At 38.0% G+C, this 15,184-nt stretch overlaps 1 protein-coding gene across 1 annotated transcript; it reads right to left on the bottom strand.

The window, feature by feature from the left end:
- NRG4 (neuregulin 4) lies at positions 1-13,846 on the bottom strand. Its single transcript, XM_088444203.1, has 6 exons — positions 13,647-13,846; positions 10,526-10,592; positions 7,317-7,407; positions 3,552-3,701; positions 2,377-2,457; positions 1-2,233 (listed from the first exon to the last, which is right to left on the bottom strand). Exons 2-5 carry the CDS (start codon positions 10,533-10,535, stop codon positions 2,421-2,423), a joined length of 288 nt encoding a protein of 95 aa, XP_088300329.1. The 5' UTR covers positions 10,536-10,592; positions 13,647-13,846; the 3' UTR covers positions 1-2,233; positions 2,377-2,420.
- Between the last annotated feature and the right edge of the window lie 1,338 nt (positions 13,847-15,184).

The raw sequence follows: 15,184 nt of genomic DNA, 5'->3' as shown, positions 1-15,184 counted from the left end.
TGTTTTTATTTAATTTTTTGCACCAAATGTATCAAGCTTTAGAGTTTTTTCATTTCATAGCACACATTTCTGTAGCTCAAAGTTATTTCTAAATAATGCTACATTCCAATACATATTGTTTATCTTCTGAAGTGCAGAATATTTGTACATTAAAATAAACTGAACGTTTCATTACAATACTAAACTATATGCTCTATAACAGTAAAGACAACCAAGCCAAGACAATCAAATACCACAGAGTATTTAAAACTGGCATACTGGCCCTCCTTGTGAAGGCAAGGAAATATATAGTTCAATTGCATATATTATTGTAACAAAACAATCAGATATTAATACTCAGTGTCAGTAGATTCTAATCTCACCAAAACATAAACCCATGCATTGAATCATGTATTTAGGTGATATACTTTCACATTGACTTCATTGTGCTTTTTAGGCAATTAAGTGACGTCAGTGGCTGTAAAATGTAATCACCCTCTTTTGTCATTTTACACACTTTATTTTCTTACATCATAGAATGAAAATGTTTTTATTTTGAATCTTACCCACACAAACACTCTGTAGGGGTAAACAAAAAAATACTAACATACAGTATTTAATTACAAATAGAAAAATCTGGCAATAATTGATTTAATAAGTATTTACCATTGGTAGAAGTACCATTAACTGCAGCTACAACAGTGTGTATCTATTAACTGCACATCTGGATTCAAATTTCACAATTTTTCTCTGCAAGATTGATACAGTGATTTTATTTTTGTATTTAATCCAATGCGGAGTGCATTGGGTCCTTGTCCTTCTTGAATTTAAATCGTCCATGGAATTCTAGGCTTTTTGCAGACTGCAGCAGGATTTCCTCCCAAGATTACTCTCGATTTTGCTCCATCCATTTTGCACTGTATTTTACAAGAATTCCAGTCCCAAAAGTAAAACTATCCTCACTACTTTATTCTCCAGCCGCCATGCATAAAGGTGTGTTATTGTTGGGATAATTGCATTGTGACGTTTGTGCCACATGTGTCGCCTAGTGTTGAGCTCAACATTTCACTCTTGGCCTCATCAGACCACAGACTCTTCCTTAATTTGGTATTCGGGTCTCCCACATGCAGTCTTTTTATGTTTTTGTTTTTTTGCCACTTCTGAATAAAATGCAGATTTGTGACATGCCCCGGCACATAGACCATTTTTTCCATCTCTGCCACACAACACTGTAACTCTTTCAATTTGCTATTGGCCTGTTGGTGGTCCCCCTAACATGTACTCGTCTTGCATGAAAGCTCATTTTGAGAATTCAACACAAATTAATTTTCTCCATTTCTTCAGGAGGGCCTTGACAGTGCTCTGTGGGTTAATCACAAGTATTTGAAATCTTATACCCTTCCTCTTATTGATACAATTCAATAACCTTTTTTTGGATTTACTTTCAATATTCTTTGATCTTCATGATGAAGATCTTGCCTAGAAATGCACTAGCCATCTATGAGACCTCTCATGGGTATTTTGAAACAATTTAATAATTAACAGACAACTGCAATTTTTTATGTAAAAATAAAAAGTTTTCCCAATTCTGTTTTTGTTTAGCAGTGCAGAGCTTTAGGTGTTGGTCAGCGGTATGAAATATAAAATGTGAAAATTGCCAAAGGGGGTAAATACTTTCTTTAGCCGCTGTCCTTCCTATTCACTGCACCTAGTGAATCCACTCTCATTTCTGATGTATATAATTGACAACTGATGGTATACTATGACTCTATAAGTCAAATGTATTCCCTAGAGATTTTGATGCCTTTGCTATTAATTGTCAGTCAGCAATGACACACCATCATTTTCTTTGTAGGAGAAGTCATCCTGTACATAGAAATGACAAACTCTCATCTTCCTTGTCGCAAGTAGCCTTACACTGGATTGACCTCAGCACACATATCTGTCAGTTGTGGCCTTCATTTCAAGGTGTGGCTTGGATAATTGTAAAACCATAGCAGATTTTATCCTGCATCTATTGTACAGAAAGTTGTTTATCGACCATAAAGCAATGTTACATTCATGTAATGAGATCCAGATTGTGCAGCAAATGTTTCAGGACAGTTTCCCAAAGAGCATGAGAACACAGTCTATATGTGACAATGTATCCTAAATCCCCAGGAGCAGTATGAGCGCTTGATATAATGCAAATCATCGTATCACTTCTAATAAGATGCAGGTAAAAGGTCCAATCTTCACCAAATTCTTCTTACACCTACATAAAAGATATATTGTAACACTTTCAGTATGAAAAGTATTGTTTTAAAAAAAAAGTTGATTTTTTTTTTTTTTGTCCAATTTCCCACAAATCAACGACAAAAGAGAGTGAAGCAAGATAGTACAAGGTATAGAATCTACCTGAAGTTATTTGGAATGCCAGTGGGATGTCATCTCTATCAGATCTATGGCTCGCTTTCACTACGATTGTTTAATTTTCTTCTGGAGGGTTTCAAAAAGAAACATCACGTTTACATGTTAGAAGTAACAATTTCCCAATATCAGAGGTGTTTGTTTAAAGATGAATGGAACTTTTTTTTTGCAAGATGATCACCGTGGCTTGAAAACAGGTTTTAGTTCTTACTGATCCCTGTGATAAACACATGAACAAGGCTGGCATTTTAACAGACAACTGGCTTCGTTAAGTTGTGAAAACTAACGAGTATGGTTAATGTGTTTATAATAGAGATCCTTATTTTTAATCTTTGTTCAAGTCGCCCTCATTGGTACCGTTGAACACAGCCTTGAGCAATGCTTCAGGCCATTACCTAAAGGAATGTGTCTGAATAGTGGTTGATTTGCTCATGTCTGCTAATAATGAGTTCTATGTGAAATTATGTTTTTCTTCAACTTTGTTGTATAATAGTGGATATCACATAGTGCTAATACAGACCACTGTAAGGCAACTATTGCATGAACCAAACAGTGACCCATCATTTTAAGTATTATTTTTTTTTAAATGAACCTGCTCCCTCTAAAACATTATTACTCTAATTAAAGACCTGCATCTTTTATATAAGGAAAACTGAAGTATTTCTGAAAGGAAACGGCAAGCATGGCATGTAGCTCTTTCAAATTTATTTGAGTTCTACAACACCCATGTGATCAGCCGGTTACACAATCCATAGGAACCACACAGTGCTTGTTGTTTGGTGCCAGAAAAGTAAAACTGATGTTAATTTGGGGGTTCCAGGCGTGTGAATTATGGGAAAATAAGAATTGTGAATCAAAAATTTTGGTGAAAATTAAGGAGACTTACTAAAATTATAGCCGTATGATTAGCTATAAATGACCAATACGTATACATAGGTTATTTTTCAACAAACTGTTACAGAAAAGGTTAGTTTATGGAGAATTACAATTTAAAGCATATAGATCCAAATCTCTTATGGAACTGAAATTATTTAACCAGTTACAGAATTTTATATACATATATATATATATATATATATATATATATTTCATGTATAACAAATATTTTAATAAAAAGCTCAATATGTTTTTGTTTCTTTTTTCAAAATATTTATTGTATTTACCTGCAGCAAAAGTAGATTAAACCTAAAAATATTAGGCCCAAGAAAATCGCTATAACCAGGAAATGTATTAAAAAATCACTTCTTGGTTCACTTTCCACACTGGCCAAAAGGATTTCTTCACAGCGCTCACCTGTGTAGCTGTTAACACATCTAGAACACAAACAATTCAAATGATAATTAGTACACCTAGAAATTCACTAGATGCAGAGACTGGCATCAAACATAATAAGCAATTTAAGAGAAATAATATAGATACTGCAGTTTCTGCATATTATGAAATGTTGGCTATGTACTTAATGTAGGTGATTTCACAAAAATCTCTTGCAAAAAGCTAATTAGTGCTGCAGACTGCAGTCCCTATTATTATTAATGGGGTCAACAGTCTGACCCCTTTATACCAAACAGTGGTTTACTCCATCTGAGGATGGCATAAATCTAACACTATGGAGGGATATTCACAGGAGAGAGAAAGCACCAGAATCTGACAATGTGCGCTACCTCTGTCCCTGTGTGTTACAGTTAGTACATAGCGGGGATATTTTCATTCAAAGTGAAAATTTCCATTGCGATGCAGACGGTTAATAATTGCAGCAGTACTGCCATTATTAATACATAATAATACATTTTCAGCAACAATTGCTCCAATGTTTTCCTGAAGCAAACTAAAGTGGGGAATCCTTTATTTCACTAGCATCATTCCTCTGTTTAAATGGTCTAAAAGGGACACAATGGTGGGATTCTATAAAAGCTATGTTGTTGTTTTTTATTTAAATTATCCTTAAAATAGTAACTAAATCTGATAATAATAATAATAACTTAAATCACTAAACAATTACCAAATGTTAGTGTTTGTCCATTGAAAATGTCTATATCATATCTCTGATATTTGCAACATTAGTGACATATGTATCAAACCAGTTGTATTGCTCAGCGACAGCGGACTTGTAAATATTGTAACAAAATTGTACTTGGGGACTATACACCTATTTTTTGAAACTGTGCATGAAATGAAGCAGTAAAATGGAGCTCACTGTGGATCCAGCAAATATTTTGACCTTTTGCAGAATTATAGAAGACCTGGCTTGATGGGGGAGGGTTGTTACTAAATATATAGTGATGTATATAGTGATGGGTGTGCTTATACTTTGCATGATGCTGCCAATCCACAAAACAAGATTTTGTTTTGTAGGATTAGATAGTTAAATTCAGCGGCTTCTACCCTCTTGCCTTAGGGGGATGACGCTGCTGCTGGTCCAGCCGGGTCAAGGTGCCTGCGTAATAGATCTGGCAGGCGCCGGACATGTGCATACCACCGGCTTCTAGGGACTGCATCGGCTGCAGGCCCTAGAAGCCGTGTTGGGCTGGCCAAAAGGTAGAGAAGTGGCTTCCACTGGAAGTCACTCTGCTAGTCACAAACTGGACTGGCAATCCCAGGGGGAGGAGACACCTCCCCCTGGGACTGCCTGTCCTGTGTGTGACTGGCAGGTAGTGCTTCCAATGGGAAGCCACTGCCAGTCACCGTGTAGTCAGTGCAGTCACGGACAGCAACTGGTTCACTGAGGTGACAGATTTTACTGGGGGGGCTGCAGCCCCTAGGTAAAATCCACCACTGGTTAAATGTTCTTTTAAAAGAGGAGATTGTTCATATTTGAATTTGTTCTAGGTTTTGTAGGGTATAACAAGGCATTTTAGCTACACAAATGAACATGACATTTACGGTACCTTAAAGGTGTCAAAATATATGAACAAATGAAGCAAGATGCACGGAAATATGCACATGTAAACCAATGTATTTAAAAATTAGGAAATATTTAGATTTGCCAATTGAAATAGACAGTCCTGATAATCCATTACTTCCAGGAGACAGGCACCATATTAGCAGAAAACAACACAGAAACATTGAAATGAATGTAAAAGGCAAAGCAAATGTGATTTACAGCTGTCCTTGTAGCTGACATTTCTGCAAGATATGAGCCTGTGAGTTCCACCATCAGAATGCTAAATAATTGCAGACTATAAACTCACTCATTGGAAGCTTGTATCTCTGGGTTTTGGTGGAACCGTAAAATGTGTGACATTTAACATACATAAATCTGCTACTCTATTGTGTTAAACTATATACCATTTATGTTTCTTTCCAGTGAAGGTGCTAAATTATTATGTGCCTTTTGTTAAACATTTGTACCCAGTGGCAGCTCCTAACTTGGGTGACTGGGGGTCTATAAATGTGCACATGCGCATAAGCACAAATTAACAAGCCACTCGGCTTCTAGGGACTGTATCAGCTGCATGACTTAGAAGCCAGGTAGGGCTGACATGATAACAGGAGAGGGGCTTCGGGAAGCACTCTCTCATATCATAGTTCAGATTGGCCATTAACCCTGCACCCACCGCCACTAGGGGTGCGGAAAATAGCCCCGGGTGTGTTTGATGCTCAGGAGGGGGGATCCCATTTTATTTTTGGGGTCCAGACTTTCTGAGGAATTCCAGTCATGGGCTGACCAGTTTGGGGTTGGTTAATGCTTTGGCAGGGGTACCCCTCGCTGTGTCTCTCTGCTATAGTGCAAGCACCCTGGCTGTTTCTCTCTGGTGCTGGTTACTGTACAATCGGAGGGACCCCACTCTTTTTTCCACCGATTTCCAGTAGCATCCCAGACTGTGATCCTAATTATATCAGATTAAAACTATCATTTATCTAGTACATGCTATAAAATGAGAGCTAGGGGTAAGGTTTCTAAAGGTTGATTTTAATCGATTAAAATTCAATCTAATTTGATCAACATCAATGTTATGTTTCCGGGGCTAAATCACAGATTTACTAACACTTAAAAATGTATATATAAAATTGTCTGTTTGTAAATGTGTGACATAGACACCATCGATTATTATCGATTTAATCCGATCTTAAGTAAATTTACCCCCTAGAATCTGATTGGTTGCTATGGACAAGGGTCCTCATTCAGAGCCGCTCACTATTTGCGGTCGTTCGTTCTAAAACAAGGGGTGGCTATTCAAATGAACTGTTCGCTAATTGCGGTCTGTTCACGCCTCTAAGTCTGAACGAGCGAGCAAAACTTGCAGTTGTAATTTTGAAAAATACGCCCCCTTGCCGCTCGCACCATACGTCATGTCCGCTATTTATTAGATTAATCGAGTACATCGAACAGTGTATGAACTGCTCGCTATTCTTGTGGCTGGTTTTTTCAACCGCTATTTTGCGAGCAGTTCTGAGTAAAAAAAAAACAAGTGACGTGGTCAATGACGCTGCTGTATTAATTATGCACTCCCTTAAAACGCCCGTTTTGACCTTTAAGCACGCCTGCGTTCGAATTCCACACCCCCGTTTTCAAGCACCTTCCCCTGTTACCACCCACATACGCCTCCTTCTGTCACTCAAAATAGCAGGCATTCGCTATATAGCGAACAAACAATTTTCGGCCGCACTGACTGGTTCGCGCATGCGTATTAAAATCCGTACGCATGCGCAGATCTGCGAACATCGGTCAGAACGAACGAGCGGCCGCTTACGAGCGGCTCTGAATCAGGGCCAAGGTTTGATAAATCTCCCGCACTATGCTGAGAAGTAGGAGAAAGGTAATGACCTGAAGATTCTATAGATTGGCACAAAATTCAAATTAGGCCTAGGACAATAGTGGTTGGCTCATAGCAACTTACAAGATGCAGTAACTGGCATTTTTGTGCATCACTTGCTTCTAGATTCAGCTGGCCACAGAAAAGCAATGGAGATCATTCATATCTACTCACCTGCAGAGTTGCTTAGGACCTATGCTATAACATATGCCTCCATTCATACAGAAACCTTTCTGCTCTTTCTCTGCACAGGGTGCTCCATGACCTGGAAAAGTAGAGGATCAGGATACCATGTAAAGCATACATTATACTGGTATGAGTATTGCCTGCATTCTTACTTTCTGGACTGTCCATCCTTTTACAGCAAGTTTACTGTTCTGAGCTCATATATCAACATTAATAAAAAGGACTTAAAGAGTAACAAAAGCCAACAAAAGTGTTAATAATTTGCATACTGTTTTATTTTTCTTTGTTTTATGTGTCAGAACAACTAGTTATTCAGAAAACAAATCAGAAGTTGCTCAATGCACGCTGACATATGTCTATGAAAGTCCATCCAACATACTCAGTCACTGACTTGTCCATGAAAAGCAAGGCCTGTTAGCAGCAATGTATACAGAACACATTTTCATTTATTTTGTCTGTCTGCTTGTGTGACTTTATTTGTCAATAGGAGAACACTAATCTTACAGCGACATCATCATTGCAGCTCACAATCAAGAAAGGTGGAGATTGCAACACTTATGTAAGTCAGTATAAAGCGCCCGTTTACATGTATGGATAAATACCTTATAAACAGAGGTTTAAAACAAGTGCTTTTAATTTTTTTCTACAGTAGTTTCACGACTAGGAGTGCAGCTAATGCTTTCCTGTTTATTACAGATATCACCAATTACAGTTACTGATCTAACTAGGTTGTCCTTTAGCCCATTACACATTTCCGGACGGATGTAGTTTAGCATCTACATGGGACAATATATAAATAAACCATTCTGTTAAAAATTGATGAAATGAGCATGTTTAATTAAAACCAGTTACTTATTTTATCTTTGCTTGTGGTACTTTCAACATAATTACATATTCAATTGTGAAATTTGTGCTATGAATATCATTTCATACAGTGACTGAAGCTATTGCAAACATTAAATATGCCAGTATATATGTGGCCTAAATCCTGCAACTATAAAGTGTAATACACAGACTGTTTTAGTAATATTTATTGTGTATTATGAACTTCAGGTAGTTTAATAGTCTTGTAATTTCAGGAAAGATTCGTAGTGGTTAGCATTACTGCCTCACATTACTGAGGTCATGAGTTCAGTTCCCTCTCATGACTTATCTGTGTGGAGTTTGTATGTTCTCCCCTGGCGTTCTGGTTTCCTCACACACTCCAAAACCATATTAGTAGGTTAATTGACTGCTTAAAAAAAATAGCATTAGTGTGTTAGGGAACATACATGTGAAAGAGAGCATACAGTGACTGGCCAAATTATTATGACCACCAGGTTAGTACTTTGTTGGCCACCTTTTGTACGGCTTGAATTCTTTTAGGCATGTATTCTATGGTTAGTATGTTTAGTGGGGAATATTAGCCCAAATGCAATGAGCTGCATCTCCATAACGTTGCCTCCTACAGCCATTCAATAATGGATTAATATCATCTCAGTGCCCTGGTATTTGTACTAACTCTGGAGTTGTTACACTATACCCCTTATTAGCAATCTTCCCTCTTCAAAGTGATAATATCATGTAACACTACTCATACACCCTCCTGCGTCTGCTATACTATCCACCTATACCTTATCCTCAATACACTCTTATTTGCACATAAACTAATCTTTTCGGGAGTTCCAAGCAGAATTTTATTTGTTCAAAACAAGTGTATGTGCCTTGTGGTTCATTCTCTGCATGTTCTTTAGATTGTAAGATTTATGGGCGTATTTAATAAAGTATGATCTTACAAAAGTAGGATTGTTGCCCATAGCAACCAATTTAAATGTATAGAATGTACCTTACAAATGATGACCAGAATCTGGTTGGTTGCTATTGGCAAACTGTTCCTCTTTTGTAAACCCGTACAGTAGTAAGTTTACCCCATAGAGAAGAATGCCCTCCATTTTCTTTGTGTTCAATTTGTCAACCTTATTGAAAAATTCCAAAATATGATGGTTGTAAATAAATAAAGGGATGGTTGTAGTAGCCTTTTGTTTATGCTGTTTAAATGCACTCTAAGGGACATATCCAACTACTGACAGCCCGGACCATTTCAGTTAGATCCTGAAACCCGCATGCGTAATGCATTAAATATAGCCTCTGGGGTTTCACGTGCAGGGAAACACATAGATTCCAGCATTTTACACGGAAGCTATGGGTTACCGAGCGTTACCCCAGGGTTTACCGCGCAGAGAAAATGCTGAATAACTGAATAGCTCTGGGCATGAAACCGGGAGCTTTTCCCTGCGCGGTAAACCCTGCGTCTAATTGAATATACCTCTAATGGTGTGAGAATCAGGTTAATCTATGTTTTTTATATAAGAAGAACTGTAAGGGTTTTACAATATGTAGACATAGTCGCGATTCCGGCAAGTTAGCCCCTATATGTAAAGCAGCATATATATTGGTCTTAGCTTTTAAATTATAACAAAATTCGGGCTAACTGGCAAGAATTGCACCCATTCCTTTATCTAGTAGGCATTACAACATGAGGCCCTAAGGGTGCAAAACTGTTATGGGTTTCTTAATTAAGTACAAAGGCATAGAAGCTTGTAGCATAATGTCAACACCACAATGTCGACAGTTCTGATGTCAACATTGTTGAAATGTCAACACTGAACATGTTGGCATCAGCAGAATGTTGACATATTCACAATGTTGACATGTGAAATGTCGGCATTCTGCGTGGACTGGCAGCAGAGGGGTTAGGTTGTGGGAGGGGAGGCGAAGATTAGGCACTAGAGGAAGGGTTGGGGTTAGGTTGCGGTAGGGAAGTTTAGGGTTAGGCATTAGGGCTAGAGGTTAGCCGATACTTATCGCCAGAAGTTACCTTGATGTCACCGCCATACCAGGTAAGTTACCAATCTAATCATGTAGACTACCAATCTAATTATGTCAACATTTCATAAGTGTCGACAAAATATGCCATACCTCTGTGTTGGACCACTATTTTCTCCAAAGCTCTTTCATCACATACAACAATAAACAATCTGTTAAAATGCTCCAGTATTGGCAGAAGATTATTTTGTTATAAAACATACACTATATTCATGCGGTTATCATGTGCAAAGCTTACATTTACAGCTGTACTAATCACCTTTTGCAGAATAACCTAATTATTACACCCAAATCATAGAACATTATAATTCTCTCACATCAGTATATGGTACCTGTTGTCATATTATGCAGACAGATAACTTGGTCCTGGCTTAAAGGCAATATGCTGGAAAATGGAATCTGGCAAACAGAAATAATACATTTTAGTAGCCCATGTCCTTATTGAATAACAATCAAATGACTTTTATTTGGCAATACAGGTTGAGTCTCCCATATCCAAATATTCCGAAATACGGAATATTCCGAAATACAGAGGTTTTTTTGGCATGACTCAGATAATGAAACCTTTGATTTTTGATGGTTCAATGTACACAAACTTTGTTTAAGGCACAAATTATTAAAAATATTATATAAAACTACCTTCATGCTCTGTGTATAAGGTGTATATGAAACATAAATTAATTTCATGTATGTACACAAATTTTGTTTGAGCCACATATTTATTGAAAATATTGTATAAAATTACCTGCAGGCTGTGTGTATAAGGTGTATATAACACATAAATGCATTCTGTGTGTATATTTGGGTCCTATTCCCAAGATATTTAATTATGGTATGTAATTATTACAAAATACGTAATATTCCGTTATCCAAAGTACCCCTGGTCCCAAGCATTTTGGATATCGGAGACTTAACCTGTACTTATAAAATTGTGTATCTGATATGATGTGCTTGGTGGAGAAATTCATGCACAAACCCTTTCTCATCATTTCCATTGTATCACTCCTATAGATGATAGCGCCTCTGCCAACATGGCGGTACAATCTTTATGCACTGTTTGCACCCAATAATACCACATTATATTAGGCATAAACCCATTTATTAGAACATATAGTATGGCCACCTCCAGTTTAATCAAATTGGATTTGAATTGAGTAAATGTCAGGGCATTGTCTTATGGCCTGATTCATTACCGATTGCAACTGAGATTACGCACACAATCGGCCGATTGTTGCATTCTGCGCATGCGTATGCATTGGGACTGCGATCGCAGTGACTACACAGACCCATCGCACAGTGATTGACAGGAAGTGACCGTTTGGAGGTGGTGATGGAGGGGTGGTCGGCGAAATGCAGACATGCCAGTGTGTTTAAACGCCATTGCAAGACAGTGCATAAATTATCCATTGTGATGCCATACGCAGCGTAGGCTCTCACTGCATGCGATGAGGTTAGCAATTCCTGAGTAAGGTCAGGCCTTGTGTAAGTGTGCATGAGGCTGCGATGGTACTCGATGTCACCGATGGTTTTGCGTTTTGCTAAGTATTACGAATGTGTGTAAGGTACAATGGGCGTCTTTATGTTAGGCTGCGTATGGCAATGCGATTGCTATTATTAGCATATCTTCGCAGCGAGAATGCATGCGTTATCTCTATTGCCACTGCAATAGCGATCCTTGCTGAATCAGGCCCTTAGTACCCAACCATACCAGACTTGGGGGAATGGCCCTCTTTTGGGCCTAATCCCCTTGTTGCATTTTCCTAGCTCTATTTTGGGTCCAATTAAGTATTGTGTGTATATATAATATTACACAGAAATATAGTAGTGTATGGTAAGTTATGTTTTATACTGCATGTATAACATGCTGCTGTGGTGCATGTGCTGTATATACAAGCATATGCAAAGAAGCATTCAAATAGCATTTCATTTAGAAGAAGCAAGATATATAATATTATTACTGGACAGTCTGAGTACCAAGATACATATGTGGACATTTAACACACGGAAAAGTCCTCTCAAAGTAACAGTGTCTATGGGATCCTGTGACATATGATCACAATAACCTGAAATGATTATTAACTTATATATCATATTCAATAAGAACAGATGGTAAGATGACATTATTCATACAGCATGACAGAAGTGGTACTGTACATAACTGGTGAGGGTACTAAGGGTTGTATTCAAACAGATTCGCACCCGCGATACTTTTTCGCATGCTGGACTTTTCGCCTACATCGTGTATTTTAGCCGCGGAAAGTTATCGCGTGCACGCGCACCCGCGATTCGCCCTATTCAATTCCAAAACAGGCGGAAACGCAAACCGGCAAAAGCAAAACAGGCGAAAGGGCTGCCAGAATTGGGGAAATCAGCCTGACACCCCCTAAAAGATGCACTAACACTCGGGATCAATGTACATGCCTCCGGGTATCCCTAATAAAGCTATTTGGGGTACTTAAGGTGTGTCAGTTTCTTCTAATTAGTGTCTTTGCACAAGTGATGAAGAATAGCATTAAGCAGTTTTTTAGGATGAAAAGAAGTATTCCTGTCAAATTTGGGACACTTGAAAATGGGTGCAAGCATAGTTTAAAGTGGCTGCAGTGAAGTTAAAACAAATGTAAAAAACACACATTTAGCAAACACCAGCAATCAAAGAAACACCACACCCCTACTTGCAGATACCCCCCCCCAAAGTCTATTTCACTACTTTTTATGTTTGTACCCCCATTTTGCATTTCTTCACCCCCTTTTTTCACTACTTTTTATGTTTGTACCCCCATTTTGCATTTCTTCACCCCCTTTTTTCAAAGTGCTTTTTTGGGGTGTTCCTCTCTTTTGTTGTAGAGATTTTTTTTTTGATGCAGTATCCAAGGGTGCTGAGTGGTTTCCCCACCATCGTACCCCAAAATAACGATTATGCACTTTTCTCCACCTATTCATAGGCAAATCATTTTCACCTATCACATTGCATTGCGTTTTCCCGTATGCGAAAAGCAGACGGAATTGAACACTCGATACTTTTCCAACAGGCTAAAAGTCGCAATCGGCGATACTTTTTCGCAGATCTCGGCTTTTCGCTTGTAATTGAATACGGGCCTAAGAGGGACAAGAACAAATCTGTGACATTTGGTACCTACACATGTTGTTTATACATTCTAATAGAGATATGAATGTTTCATGTAATATACATTCCTAACACAAACATACAGATCACTATTATTCCAATATAAGACAATGTAAGAACACACTTTGTGTTTAGTGCTATATTGATATTGACACACAGGTCTTCCACTAATGTTGCTTACAAATACAAATAGGCCCACACAAAGTATGCAGACTCGTATGTAATACCACAAGTTTCACATACCCGTGGATTCTATTGCTACGCACAGACATATACTGTGACACATATAACTGGGCAATGCAACAACACAGTAGTGTTTTGTTACTTACAGTATGCTGTCATCTACGGGAAAGATAGTTGTTGCATGTCACTGGTTTGTGTCCTGTCTGTGAAACCCCATGCAATCCTAGCATGGTTATGGCACTTCCTGACATTCGCACTGCTCCTCCCCTGGGCTGAGTCTCTCCCTGTTCCTCTCACTTTCCACAGTCTTTCCTATGCTTTAGTTCCACAATATTATTTATGTACTGTACGGAGTTCCTTTTTTTCTGTGCGTGTATGTGTGTCTCTGCACCATTACAGTACTTTTATACCTATCGGTTACAGTTGTTACAGTCGTGTTGCCTCATTGGAATGTAGCTGATTGCATAATTTTTGCATGTGATATTTGTAGCATGATTGTCAGTGCTGCTACAAGAGCCCAGTGATTATGGAACTGACAAAGCTTATCTGTGATATCTTTTTTTCCCACAACTCCTACAGTATTACACCTGGATTAAGATCAGGTGATGGGTAGAGATCACTTGGCATTTATAAACTCAGCAAAGTGTATATTATACAACTATAGTCCATAAAATATGCAGTAAGGCTAACAAAAAACAATATTTGGAATTATTACAATTATTTTTGCAAAATACAGAGAATGAAGGGAAAGGATAGTGGATGAATAATCCAGTGAATGAACATTTTCAGGTTTAGGGGCCTATGTATCAAAGCTTGATGAGAGATAAAATTGTGAGAGAAAAAGTATTAACCAATCAGCTCCTAACTGTCATTTTTCAAACACAGCCTATAAAATGTAATGGTGCGTACACACGGTCAGATATAACAGGACGATATGAACGATAACGATATTGATCATATCGTTATTGTTCATATCGTCCTCTTTTTGGGCCCTTCCAACCTCCAAACGATGAACGATGCACGGGCATGGATGGTCGATATCGACCATCGCCCGTGCATGCAGGCCAACCTGGTCGATATCGTTGATCGCAGGTCGTTATTTGGGGGGTTTGTGCATGTGCTGGATGTTCGATATCGAACATCCAGCACATGCAGCACGATCAGACAACGATATCTTATCACGGAGCATAAGTTAGAAGCTGATTGGTTGGTGATTTATATCTCACAATTTTATCTCTCATCAAACTTTGATACATAGGCTCCTTAATGCAGTAATCATAAATGTAATGCATACAATCTTAGATTAGATCTAGTGACTATGTTCATTGATGTAAGTCATATTATTCATTTACTGGACTTGTCTGTTTATTTGCTAGCATTGTGCGTTCATTCACTGGTAATTTCTACAACTCATCTGTTTTTGGTTGTAAAATGCTAACTATTCCTTCAATATTTAAACCAAACATTTATTTTAAATGTATACATAGTAATAATGATGGCACATGTCTCAAAATAGTTTTTATGTTTTATCGCCTACATACACCATTCCCTTAACTGTTCACTTACTGGACAATTCACTCTAACAAATGTAAAACTACTGAGCTACAGTTAAAATGATTTGTAACAAAATTTGCTGCAAACTGTAAAATTGGTGACTATGGCACAATGCTAATAAAAAGCCATT

The sequence above is a fragment of the Taudactylus pleione genome, unplaced genomic scaffold (assembly GCF_031769625.1).
Source record: "Taudactylus pleione unplaced genomic scaffold, aTauple2 ptg000019l, whole genome shotgun sequence".
In the NCBI taxonomy this organism is placed as follows: Eukaryota; Metazoa; Chordata; class Amphibia; order Anura; family Myobatrachidae; genus Taudactylus; species Taudactylus pleione.
This window is presented reverse-complemented; position numbering and strand designations above follow the sequence as displayed.

Coding starts and splice junctions, on each gene's coding strand:
- NRG4 (XM_088444203.1), bottom strand. Junction 3,702..7,316: donor GGTCCTAAGCAACTCTGCAG/GTGAGTAGATAT, acceptor TTTGTGTTCTAG/ATGTGTTAACAGCTACACAG. Junction 2,458..3,551: donor TTAATCTACTTTTGCTGCAG/GTAAATACAATA, acceptor GAAACCCTCCAG/AAGAAAATTAAACAATCGTA.